This window comes from Arvicanthis niloticus, chromosome 15, assembly GCF_011762505.2.
Source record: "Arvicanthis niloticus isolate mArvNil1 chromosome 15, mArvNil1.pat.X, whole genome shotgun sequence".
In the NCBI taxonomy this organism is placed as follows: Eukaryota; Metazoa; Chordata; class Mammalia; order Rodentia; family Muridae; genus Arvicanthis; species Arvicanthis niloticus.
Genome location: NC_047672.1, coordinates 14,827,404 through 14,840,923, shown reverse-complemented (window position 1 = coordinate 14,840,923; position 13,520 = coordinate 14,827,404). Strand labels below are relative to the sequence as shown.

The 13,520-nt window shown below is 37.5% G+C and overlaps 1 protein-coding gene across 3 annotated transcripts in view; it reads left to right on the top strand.

The window, feature by feature from the left end:
* Nucleotides 1-5,064: 5,064 nt before the first annotated feature.
* Nucleotides 5,065-13,520, top strand: part of Stk31 (serine/threonine kinase 31) — a 72,406-nt gene continuing 63,950 nt past the window's right edge. Inside the window, exons 1-4 of one of the 3 annotated variants that reach the window (XM_034519286.2) lie at nt 5,065-5,222; nt 7,099-7,145; nt 7,235-7,287; nt 12,022-12,120. In XM_034519286.2, coding sequence (XP_034375177.2) covers nt 5,161-5,222; nt 7,099-7,145; nt 7,235-7,287; nt 12,022-12,120 — 261 coding nt within the window. In that variant the 5' untranslated portion in view covers nt 5,065-5,160. Of the gene's footprint in view, nt 5,330-7,098; nt 7,146-7,234; nt 7,288-12,021; nt 12,121-13,520 lie in introns of all 3 variants that reach the window. The other 2 variants (XM_034519285.2, XM_076913188.1) reach the window with 2 other exon arrangements.

Here is a 13,520-nt window from a genome sequence, read left to right as displayed (position 1 = left end):
TTCCCCCTCCCCCCACTACCCCATTCTTTGCTAATGCAACCAGTCAAACTCCTTGGAAAACACTGAGGGGGAAGTGGAATCTTTAAGGAGCATTCTGACAATGTTGGGTAAATTACAGAGAGATGTGAGATTAAAGGATTCTTTATACTCATGGGTCCTGGAAAAGGAAGGCAAGGAAAGCCTCTTAAGGGTTCTGTAGGAAGAGGAGCCACTGAGGGAACAGGCTCAGTGAAGCAGGCAGGAAGCCGAATGTGAGCATCTACCTGCAAGCATCATGGTAGGAGTAGGAACTGAGTGCAAATACAAAGGCATGAGGGCATCTCATTGGTGCTTTGGAAGGTCATGAGGTCACAGAAGAGGATAGGAAGGGGAACTCGAGACAGGGGCCACCACACTAGCACACCTAGTTGCTTGAACAGAGTGCTCACACCTGTTTGTGGGTGTAGTCAAGCACCAGGAAAGTTATAAAACTTTGAAAATAAACTACCAAGCATATTCAATAATAAATAAGATAGCTTTATTAGCTTTGTATTTAGATATTCAACTGGTAGTCAAAAATATCGTCCCACAAAGAAGTATTTATTAAATAATTAAGGAACAAGGAATATTCATTTATGCCAACTGTTCTAGAAAACTAATGGTGGAAAAAATTTTAAGATAACTCTTAGTCTCTTATAAAAATACATCAAGACATTACAAAAAGAAAGGAGGGAAGGGAGAGAAAAAGAGAGAGAAAAAGAGAAGAGAGAGAGAGAAAGAGAGAGAGAGAGAGAGATAGAGAGAGAGAGAGAGAGAGAGAGAGAGAAAGATTTAGAACAATATCCCATTTGGAGGTTGAGTCCATGTACTCCTTTGGTAAAGAGCTTGTATAAAAGCTGGCATGAGCTGTGGATTTGGTCCCTGGCTCTGTGTAAAGCAGATGTGGTCGTAAATGCCTGTCATCTCATCACAGGGAGGTGGAGACGGAAGGACCAACAGTGCAGGGTCATCCTCTGGTGTGTGAGTTCAGACCAGCCTTATACATGCAACCATCTCAAGATAATAAATATCTGCTTTAAACATACATGCAAAAATCTTGAGTGGCTTTTAGTAAGTCCAACATAAGCATATATAAAAAGATTAATACATCATGACCTAGTGGGCTTTAGCTCAGGAATGCAAGATAGATTTAACACCTGAAAATTAATAAATGTAAATTAAAAAACTCAGTGTCTATTTGTGATTAAGAATTCCCATCAAACTGTGGACAAAAGGTAATCTCATCAGTCAAGGGCATCTGCTAAAACCACAAGGCTTTGAGAGCATCTGGTAGCAAAGGGAAAATTCCTCCTTCCTAGGAAAGAGCGCTACAAGAACATCTCCTGTCAGCACTTCTATATAGTCCCACACGGGGTGTTAGGCATTGTATCAGGACAAGAGAACCAAATTAGAAAGGAGAAAGTGAAAGAATATGTGCATGTAACAAATCATCCATGTAGGTTAATCTACCAAGTCTACAGAAAACAAGACAAAACCCTGCTCATCACTAGAAATAAGAACATGGCGAGAAATTGAAATTAGAAAAAAGTATCAACAGTAGCATAATAATAGAAATAATTGAGAAAATCAGATGAAAGAAGAGTAAAACTTTTACATTGAAAATATAGAACATTGTTCAGGAAAACAAAAGAATTAGATAAATGGATCTATATCTATATCTATCTATCTATCTAGATCTATCTATATATATATCATATATACTGTGTTCAACTGTCAGATGACTTTAGTTGAGATGCAAATTTTTCTCATTTCAATGTGTAGATTGAGTATAATCCTGATAACAATTCTTAGATGGATTAGTGTGACAAGTGATTTTCATTTTCTTGGAACTCAAAATAAACAATCTCAGGAAAAAAAATATGTTGGAATGTGCCTTCGAGTACCTGTCTTGGTGACTTGTAAAGCCTCAGAGCTCAGAACAGTTTAAAGTAAGCAGAGTCCAACATTACAAAACAAGGAATCGAGAAGTAGATTCCTACACATGTGGCCTATCCATCCTTGCCAACACTGCAGGGACAATTCTATACAGAAATGACAGTGCTTTCAAGAAATGCTGATGGAAAAATTGGGCGCAAATATATAAAATGTGATGTTAGAGTCACATTTCACATTCTATAGAAATTAACTGCACAACTATTATAGATCTGTGTAGCACATTTATATGATAGATATCATATATGTGTATAAATGTGCTACACAGATATAGGATAGGTAGCATTATGTATATAGTTAGAAAGAAAATACAGGAAAGAAACATTTGTAAACTAGTCAGCCAGGAATTTGCTAAAAAACAATGCAAATGTAAGAGCTATAAGGCAAAGCCAATAAATTAGATTCCATCAAAATAACTTCATGGGCCAGTGAGATAGATGGTTCAGTGTGTAAGAGTGCTTGCTGCCACGCCTGATAACTTGGCTTTGATTCCTGGAATCTACCTGGTAGAAGGTGAGAACTAATTCCCAAAAGTTTTCCTCGCACTTTGACATGTGTGCAATGGCATGTAAGAGGTCCTTACAGTCTCTGCCCATCTCCCCGCAACAAAAAAATTGTAAAAAAAAAATTAGGTGCTGTGTGTGTGTGTGTGTGTGTGTGTGTGTGTGTGTGTGTGTATGTGTGTGTGTGTGAGTATGTGTGATGGGGATTCAATCCTGGGCCACACTAACTGGGTTATACTTCTAGCCCCTGAACTTTCTCTCTTTGAAATACTTTTGCTAGAGGATGAAAAGAGAGTTATAACCTGTGTAAAATATTTACAAGTCTAGAGGAGTTACATTCATAGTGTAAAAAAATCATCAAAAGCTAATGATAAGAAAACAGGCCTAGCAAATGGATCCTGAACTGTCTATCTCCTATAACCAGGCAAGACTTCCAATGGAGGTTTTAGGATACCAACCCAAACGCAAAACCTTAGAACCATAATTTATCCTATCTACAGGATGTGCAGGAGTTGGGGGATGGAACAGAATTTAAGGGATGGGACCACAGATGACTGGCCAGGATATAAAGTGAATAAATAACTCAATTAAAAACTGGACATACTGAAGAATTCCTGTAATCTCAGCAGTCAGAGGTGAAGACCAGAGGACCAAAAGGTCAAGGTCATCTTTGGTTACTCAGTGAGTTGGAAGCAAGCTGGGGCTACACAGGGCCCTGTCTTTTTAAAAGAGTGTGGTGGCACATACCTTTACTCCTAGTACTCTGGGAAGCAGGGGCAGGTAGATCTCTATGATTTTAAGTCCAACCAGATCTATATAGCAAATTCGAAGCTGTTCTAAGCTACATAGCGAAACCCTGTCTCAAAAACAAGCAAAAAAAAAAATCCAGTTAAAAAAATCTAAAAATGTTTGAATAGAGATACTTTACCTAAGTACCTAAGAAGACATATGAAGATACATGGAAAATAAACATACAACAAAAAAGGATACCTAATGTTTTTACTTAATAGATAAATAAATGCAAACAACCTCAAGGAAATCCTCCACTATATAAAAATATTTAAAATCAAACACAGTGATCATATTAAATGATGGTGAAGGTATGAAGCAACTAGAATTGTTACTTTTTAATTTTTATTAGTTTTTAAAGATTTACTTTTATTTAACATGTATGTGAGTTTTGGCTGCAGTTATGTCTGTGCAACACAGGTTTGTGCCTGAGGTGGCCAGAGAGGGCATTGGATTCCCTGGAACTGGAGTTAGAGCTTTGTGATCTAATTGCCCAAGTGAGTGGGTTCTGGGAACAAAACCCAGGTCCTCTGGAGGACCAGACAGTGCTCATAACTATTGAGGCATTTCTTCAGCCCTGCAACTAGAATATACAAACTTTGATGGTGGTAATATAAATTACAGAAGCTTCTTTGTTAAAATAGTCTGGCAATTTCTTGTACACTCTTCTATGATTTAGCCATCCACAAAGGAACATTAACCCAAAAGAAATGAAAGAATATGTCCACGCAAAGACTTGCAGACCATAACAGCTTTATTTGAAAGAAATCTAAATTCAAAACAATCCTTATACACAGAAATGTAGATAAACAGTTACGCATCCACAGTGGACTAGTACATGGAAAATTACAAGCTGTTGATATATAGAAGAAAGCAGATGGAATTTATCTTAAGTTACCCATGCCATTTGAAAGAAGGCACATAAAATGGTCTTTATATGTGATCCTGTTAACACTTTTAGAAAAAAAAATAATTTTCAGTAATAAGAAACAGAAAGGTCGCCTTTAATCCCAGCACTTGGGAGGCAGAGGCAGGCAGATTTCTGAGTTCGAGGCTAGCCTGGTCTACAGAGTGAGTTCCAGGACAGCCAGGACTACACAGAGAAACCCTGTCTCAAAAAACCAAAAAAAAAAAAAAAAAAGAAAGGTACATAAAGTGGGCCTTTTGTAAACAGCATGAGGAAACTTTTGAGGTTGATGGAAATGTTTTATTATGGGTATGACTTCAATGGTGTGTAAAAAATTAAAATTGTTTACATTTTAATATCTGTAGTCTATGCAAATTATACTTCAAGCTTTAGGAATTACTTGGAGGGCTCCTTGGTAGTGACCTTTCAGGAGGCCTTGGGTGTAATTCTTCCCTTTGCAAAACAAAAGAACTGCTAGAGATGTTTTTAAGCTGTGCAATGTTTACTCCAAGTGTAATAACTTGCCTATAACCCTACCCCATCTCGGCCCCTCCGATCCCAGCAACGTTTGATGTGGATGCGAAGTCTGAGGAGAAATATGTATAATGCTATTGATCTACAAAATGACACTGTCACTTAGTATGTTATTCTTTTCTTTGGGAAGAGAATATCCAGTTTGTCCCAATTTTTGGTTTTTTTTTTTTTTTTTTTTTTTTTTTTTGTTTTTTGTTTTTCCTTTTTTAGTTTAAATCCCAGTGTACAAATTAGGAAGACCCACGCAACTTCACGTCACGGTCTTACGTCACTGGCGCCTAGAGAAGGGAAGCGGCCATTGGCCTACAGGTGTGGGGGCGCCCTCCTATAAATTCACAGCACACGGGCCGCTGCGGCTTTCGGAGCCTGTGTGGATCGCGTGTGGATCGCGTGCGGCTCGTGCGCGGCTCGTGCGACGCCGACTCCCCACGTGACTTCCGCTGCGCTCCATCCGCGATGGCGCAGCAGCACCTTGTGCGCAAGCGCAGTGTGTGTCCCGAGGCGCGGAAGTTCAGGCGGTAAGCGCGCCCGAGGGCAGGCCTGAGAGCTGGAGGGCTGAGGGTGAAGCTCCTGGCATGTGGGGCCAGCGGCTCTTTGCTGGTACGGCTATGGCGGAAAGTGTGAGGTTAGTGGTAGTCTTGGTGGCGAGGGTGACAGGGACCGCTTCCAGGGCGTTCTTGTCCACGCTGCTGGCGTTTTAGGGCTCAAGGTCTGGGGTGAGGCCTACTTCCGGCCTCCCGCCGCCCTCAGGCCGCCTGCCTCAGTGAGCGCGAAGGCACCGCATCTTCTCTGTGAGGTGCTGGTAGACCCACTGTGTGGACGCATTGCTTCCCCTTCTGGCAAATCCTGTGGTTTGGCCCTCCAGGGCCCCCAGAAAGCAAGCGTGGGGGGCGGCTTTCTTCACCTCCCCCAGGCCCATTTCAACTCACCAGTCAGGCATCCACCTCTGCTTAAAGCCATTATAGTTCCTTGGCGGGTCTTTGAAAAACGACTTAAAATAACGTCTAGAAAACACGTTTCTTAAAACAAGTGGCAGGATTTCCAAAGTAAACTTTTAATTTTTACTAAGCACGTGGCAGTGGTAACACAGGCCTTAAGCTCAGCACTTGGGAGGCAGAGGCAGTTCGAGGCCAGCCTGGTCTCTAGGGTGAGTTCCAGGAAAGCTACAGAGCAACCCTGCCTTGAAACAACAACAACAACAACAACTTTCCAGAGAAATAGTCTCTAAAAGATTCCATTTTTTTTTTTTTTTTACAGCTTCTTAGCTGAATTTTAAAACAGCCTTTTAAAGGATCCCTGATCTGAAGATATTTCAATGACACTATTTGAAAAAAAATTAAGCTAGACAAAAATCGGAAGTTTTAGATTCCTATAAATAAGCTCCATTACTTTCTGTGATGAGTTAATTTCTCTTTTCATAGTTGAGAGCATTTGAAACTTTGTAAATTAGATTAGATGTTCTTGGATAAATTTATTTCAAAACATGACATGTACCCTACGTTTTAAAGGCAGTTTCGTGAATTAGTTTTTTCTGTTTATCGGAATGTGTAGAATATTTACCTTAAAGTTGAAGGAGAAGCCAGTGTTCACCCCTCCAACTTCTGAGGGTGGAGATTGTGCCTATTTTGAGAATGAAATAAAATCAGTTGGAATTGAACAGTGAAATAGATTACATATTTTATCATTTTAAGATTCATGAGTAGAAAGTGATTCCTGGATTTTTGAGAATCAAATTGTAAAATAGTAGATACTTTTTTTTGAAATATTTTTTATGTAATGAACATGATTTTTGAAGTAATAGGCAAAATTTATATATTTCAGTTTTTAATTGTAGGGCATTTTTGAAAACAAAATAGCTACTCTCAGGCATTTGTACTATTTCTTTTTGTCCTCCATGCTGGGATTTGGGATTTGGGATAGCTTGATTTTGTTAAATGTTGAACCTTAGTTCTCTAGAAGCATCAACATGGTAGTTAACACCTGGCTGTCACTTTAGCCCTACTGCATGTACACAGATGTCCATTCAGGCAACACACGGGCGCGCGCGCACACACACACACACACACACACTCACTCACACACACACACACTCACACACTATGCATGTCGTTTCAAAATACTGATTTATATAAGTGATCAAAATAATCTGAGTTACCTTGTAAATCTGTAAAGGTTTGGCTAAAGGTAATGATAGAGATAGAGATGATACATTTTGTCATTGAAAACTATAGTATTTTCAGAACAAATACAAGAAATAGTCATGAGAAAACAGTTTTTAGTATAGAGTTTGAGTTTTGCTAACTACCTTAGGGCAAACACTTTGAACATATGTGGTTTAGATTTTTTTCATTGTTAATAGATATAAAAACCTAATTCAAGATATTGAATTGTTAGTTTTCCAGGACTTGTCCAAATGGATGAAGATACACATTACAATAAAGGTACTGGCATTAAATATTATTTGGGGGGTATAAGAACTAAATGATACTGATTAACTTCTAATCTGTTTTGCATTGTGATTTTACTTTAGTTGAAGATGTTGTTGGAAGTCATGTAGAAGATGCAGTAACGTTTTGGGCCCAGGTAAATATAATATAGGTTGTTTTCTCATTCCTTCCTTTCTCTTACCCAACCCAAGTCTTTTCCAACAAAAATAAAAATCTAAGAATAAATGTGTTTTTTGTTTTCATTTTCAGTACCTAATCTTGATTAACTCATATAGCACAAGGCATAATTAAAAGATGATTGATTACAACTTGTAGTTTTCCTATGTTGAAAAAAAAGTTTATAATATAGCTGAATTAAACAAGAAAATAATGAAGATTGAAACTTCAAACTCACGTTCAGTGGGGTCTGGAGCCACATGCTGTTGTATTTGTCAGGCTGTAGCTCCACCTAGGGCTCCTCTGGAAGATTGTTTCCTGAAAACTTAGGCTCAATATTTTTAAAAAAAATTACTCAAAATCCCGTGGTCCAAAAAACAAAAACAAAAATAAGTCTTAGCTTTCTGACCTGTGTGTGTGTGTTTTCCTCGTTTTTATTAGTTCTTTGAGGATTTTATTCAAAGTATTGTGGACCTAGCTACCCCACACCCCTCTCCCACTCAAAATAAAGTTTTGTTCTTGATCCTGTCATGGACCAGCTTAGCATATGTGGAATTATAGTCCCTGCTGACACTGAAGAAAATGTAGGCAGCTCCTTTCCAAGTTGGCCTACCTATAAGTCACACACAGAAATTTTTTGTTTTTCCAACTTTCTTGGTATAAAAGTGAATAGTTCTGTTGACGGAGGTTTGGGGAAGTCTAGTTTTAAAAATAGCATTAATTATATTTAACTTATTAATATAGTTAAATATACCATTCATATCTTTATAAATCATATTTTAGCATACTTCTGTTTTATATTTTTAGTTTTTTATTCTTTTAGAATTTTATACAGTATATACTGATTTTATTATTCCCACTCCCAACTCCTAGATCCTCACCTCCCTCCCTCCCCACACAACTTGATGTTCTTTGTCTTTCTTTAAAACAAAATGAAAGCCCATGTTGTTCAGTTTGTGTTGACTGACTAGTCCTGAACATGAGGTTTGCTCCACGATATGATTGATGTATCCAGTACCACTCCATTAAGGAATACGGATTTTCTCTTTCCCAGAAGCGATCAATTTTGAGTAGCTTCTTTGCTAGGGCTGCTCACTTCCCCTCTTCCATGCTGGGGTTTGGGACAGCATTGTTTTGTTAGAAGTTATGTTGTGGGGAAGTCCAGATTTTGTTCTTTTTCTAATGACCTGTGTTTTATTGTAAGATAAGTATTTATATAATTATGACATTTGGAGAACTAATAAAATGTGTCTTATTTCAATGATAGACAGCAAATCAGGAAAGTATATTCAGTTTTAAATACAAAGTTAATCAGGGTGTGGTGGTGCACCTCTTTTATCCCAGCACGTGGGAGGCAGAGGCAGGTAGATCTCCAAGTACAGCCAGATCTACACAGATGTTTGATCAAACAGAACAAAAAGAGCAAAACAATATTAAGCACAAAGTTCTTGGGTTTCAGATGTTAAGAAGTGAATCTCTATGTACTGTTCCTGATGAGTTTTTGATTCTGCAGACTAGACATGCTGGGGCACGGGAGGAATTACACTTACCTACATGCTCATGGCTGTAGGATGAGGTTCAGTGTACAGTGTATAAAATAGAACTTACAAAGAGCTGTATAAGAATATGATTCAGAGTTCTTCAAAACTACAGAAAATTGGCAGAATTTGTGGTATACTTACAAACTAATTTTTAAAAAATTATATGCATGTCTGTTTTGCTTGTGTTTATGTCTGTGTACAACTTATGTACCTGGTCTCCATGGAGGTCAGAAGAGGGTATTGGAGTCCCTGAAACTGAAGTTATAGACAGTTGTGAGTTGCCTTGTGGGTGCTGGGAATTGAAACTGGTTCCTTGGGAAGAACAACCAGAACTCTAACAGCTGATGAATTTCTCCAGTTGTACATACACTTTTTAAATGGTGCTCACATGTTGTGGATCTATGTGGGTCTGTATTTTATATTACTAGCTCATGTGTCACTTAGTGGTACTCCACACTGAATGACAAATTATACATTTAAGGTCATTACATAGGGACTGTATATGTACTATCTTAATACTTCCTAGGTTAGTGCTGTTACTGTAGAAATACAAAGTGAATCCTATGAGTAATTAAAAACTAGTTTTAGCAGTCACATTGGTGCAAGTAAAAGGAACAGGTAAAATTAATTTTAATACATATCTTTATTTAACTTAATATACAAAATATTGTTTCAAAATCTTATCAGCAAACTGGGCATGGTAATTCCAGCTACTTGTGGGGCTGAAGCAAGAACACCTTGAGTTTGCAGCTGTCTTGAAAGCTTAGTCAGACCCTGTTCAATAAACAAGGACTGGGGATGTGGTTTAGTGGTACAGTACTTGCCATATGGAAACGGGTTCCATTTCCAATGCTAGAAGAAAGTGCACTCATGCAATTGGTATAAAATATGAATGAGACATTTTTTATTTCTCTGTTTATATTGTTGTTATGTATTTATATTTATTTATTGAGATTTATTTTATTTTTTTATGAGTACACTGTAGCTGTCTTCAGACAGACCACAAGAGGGCATCAGATCCAATGAGGGTTGTGAGCCACCATGTGGTTGCTGGTAGTTGAACTCAGGACCTCTGGAAGAGCAGACAATGCTCTTAACCTCTGAGCCATCTCTCCAGCTCCTTATTTTGGTTTTAAGACACAGTTTCTCTGTGTAGCTCTGGCTGTCCTGGAACTCACTGTGTAGACAGGCAGATCTCATACTCAACAGCAATATACACTGCAAAACATCACAAAGCATCCCTTAGATGGATGCATTAAAAAGATGAAAACTCCTGCTGCTATTCCTATACATCTAATGCCTATCCCAAGATGCAGATCATAAAATCTCTTCGAGATTAGGTTGAGATGAGAGCAGAGACACACAAATAGAGATTTGGAAATACAGAGGTAAACCAGGATGAAGATCTGTTGTTTGCTTCCTCAGCCTGCTTTCTGCCACTTAGAATACTTCAGGATTGTCAATTTTCGTAGTCAGATGAGTTGTAACTAAAGGAATCTTAAGTATTTTGCCTTCACCTCTTTTTTCCTTTCTTCCTGCTCCTTCCTTTTTTCCCTCCCTCATCTCCTCCCCCTTTCTCTTCCTCTCCCTCTCCTCCCCTCCTCTCTTTTTTGTACTAGGGAGTGAACCCAGGGCTTCATGCGTTCTTGATAAATATGTTTACCTACTGTGCTATTACCACAACTCCTAGTTCTTGGTTTTTGTATGGTGACATTGACATTCATCATGATCTCTTGGAATTGCTCTTTGAGAGGTTTTCTATCACTAGACATTGAATATTTTATTCTTGTGTTTCTGTAAAGCTTGATGTATGTGTATTTGATTTTATTTGTGTTTTTGAGGCAGCATGTCATCTCAGAGCCCATCTGGCCTTGAACTCAAGATCCTTCTGCATTCCCTACCTCTCAAGTTCTGGGGTTACAGGTGTGCAGTTCTACTCCTAGCTTGTATTAATTTATTCTAATTTTGAGAAATTTATTCACAGTAAAATTACAGAATCAGTTCAAAGGCTTTTTGTGTACTTCTTGCCTAGCCTCCACTAATGGTAACTTCTTGTATTAACCATAGCACAGTGGAACAAAAGCCAGAAAATTCATATTGGCATAGTGTTGTCAATTGAACTTTATATAGCCATTATTTCAAATTTTACCAGTTCTTTGCATCTTCCAGAATCCATTCTAAGACTCCCCATTGTATCTTTAAGAGGCCTCTAACCTTTGGTACTTTATCAAATTTCTTGACTTTGAATATTTTGGATGATTACCAGTTGTTTTTTATAAAGTATCTGTTAATATGGGTTTGTTTGATGATTTCTCATAAATTGGCTAAAATGCCCAAAGATGATGATGTGTCTAGTGTGCATTGTATGGGTTTCCTGATGTCATTATGTCTTACTGGATATGTTAACTTTAATCTACTTGGTTGAGATGTTCATTTCTTAAAAATATAATTAACATTTTTCTTTTGTAATTAATAATTGTTTTAGAGAAAGACACATGGGACTGACTAGTCTTGTTTTTCCTAACTTTTCACTCATAAATTTTTATTTTTCTTGGCATTGTACTGGCCTAATCATGGCCTTTCAGCCTCCTTTATTCCTGCTGCATCTATTAATTGTTCTTCTGCAAGGAGGAGTCATTTCTTTTCTGCTACTTAATTATTCATTTACTTATGTGACTATAGTGTGACTAGTGGATATGCCACAGATTGTAATCTATTGCTGTTACTATTTACTTTTTCTGTTTGAATTCTTCATGTCTGGCCAATGGAGCAAAAGTTGGCCAAAGAACATAGGTTGGTTCTGTGTCTTTTAGACATGTCTTAGTCTTTCTTTGAGCACTTGCTTTTTTTTTTTTTTTTTTTTTTTTTTTTTTTTTTTTTTTTTTTTTTTTTTTTTTTTTTTTCTGTTACTACAATTACCCAGTTAGTTTCTAAGGAACCTGTTTAGTATAATTTAATAATATTTGGCACTTTATTTGAATTCTATCTATGCTTAGTGTCATTTCTTATAAGAACTCAATTGAATTATGAAGAAAAAGGTAGCACAAGAACATGATCTAATTCCCAGTGTTCTAAAGTTCCTAAATATTAGGCTTAGTAGAAACCCTAAATTATATATGATACCTTCAGAAAATAGTTAACTGAATCTCATACTTTTTCTGTTTTCTTCTTAGAATGTCAGTAGAAATAAGGATATTATGAAGATTGGTTGTTCACTGTCGGAAGTTTGTCCTCATGCTAATTCAGTTTTTGGAAATCTTGATCCTAAGAAGGTGAGATTTATTCCTGAATATAACCATTCATCCTGCATGTCAGCTTTTCTAGATTTTAGACTCTAGATTTTGGAATTTGGGGCCTATTTGAATAGAAAGACAGATTTTATATAAAATACATAGTAAATTTATTTATTGAAAATAGCTTATGGACAGAAATTCGATATAAACTACAATACGGATGAGTCTTGCTTAAGAATGGGGTCTAGTACATCTTAGGTGAGTACTAACAGAGCTACATCCTCAGCCCTCTAAGTTGATATGAGCCTTTTGTCTTCTGTATGTGTGACTAATACTTGCTCCTAGTCTGTGGCTAACTTAATTACCTTTGAATATCATTTGAAATCTGATACATATTAAATTTTCGTTTTTGATTTGTGATTTATTTTTTATGCTTTAATTTTTTTCATGTATAGAGAGATGGGGCTAGGGAAGGCAGGCAGACGGGGAGAATGAATGAAAAAAAGAAATAGAAGGAAAAGGCAAGGAAAGGATACAACTGCTCCTAGGAGAGCATGTCTAGAGTGGACATGACCAGACTGAGCTGGGCCTTGTGGGGAGAGGGAGGAGAGAGGGACCAGGAACAGCAGCTAGGAGTCCAAAGGTACAAAAGGCAGGTGACCAAAATGTCTAGATTATATAGGAAAGAGCCTCTGGGAGAGGGATAGCTAAGCTCTGGGCTGGAGAATTGGGGTAGAGGGCAGGATATGCAGCCATACCCTGTAACAGGTAGGTACTATGAGATGCTGGGAGAACCTGGAGGGCAGGTTAAATAGGCACCTCAGCCACTTGTCCTGGGTTTGAAAGTTAACAAAGAGGAGAGATGAAGAGAAGAAAGAGGAGAGTGGGTGTCGGGGGGAAGGCAGAGATTGAGAGATAGATAGGTAGAGAGATTGATTGATTGATTGATTGATTGATGATTGTTTTTGTGGTAAAATTCACCAGCGAGTTCAGCTGGGCCTTGAATTGTTTTAGTTAGGAAATTTTAAATCACTCATTCAGACTCACTGTTTGTTATAGACCTGTGTAAATTATTCATTTCATTTGGCTTGATTTGTTGTGTCATTTGCATTTAGGAATTATGAGTTTCTGTTAGTATTTCTGCTTTGGTGGAATGTATGTTTTCAAGGTAATACCTAATGATTTTCTCATTTTATTGGTAATTGCTGAAAAGACTCCCTTTGTGTCACTTTATCATTTGGGGTTGTCTCTCTCTTTTATTTTGGTTATTGGATAAGGACTTGTCAGTTTTATTATGTTTTCAAAGAACCAAGTATTTGTTTAATTGATTCTTTGTATATTTTGCCTCATTTCATTATTTTTTGACCTATTTTTTTCAGTTACTGATTTTTTATTTGATGTGTTCTTTTTTCTAGGGCTCTAAGGTGAATATTTGACTT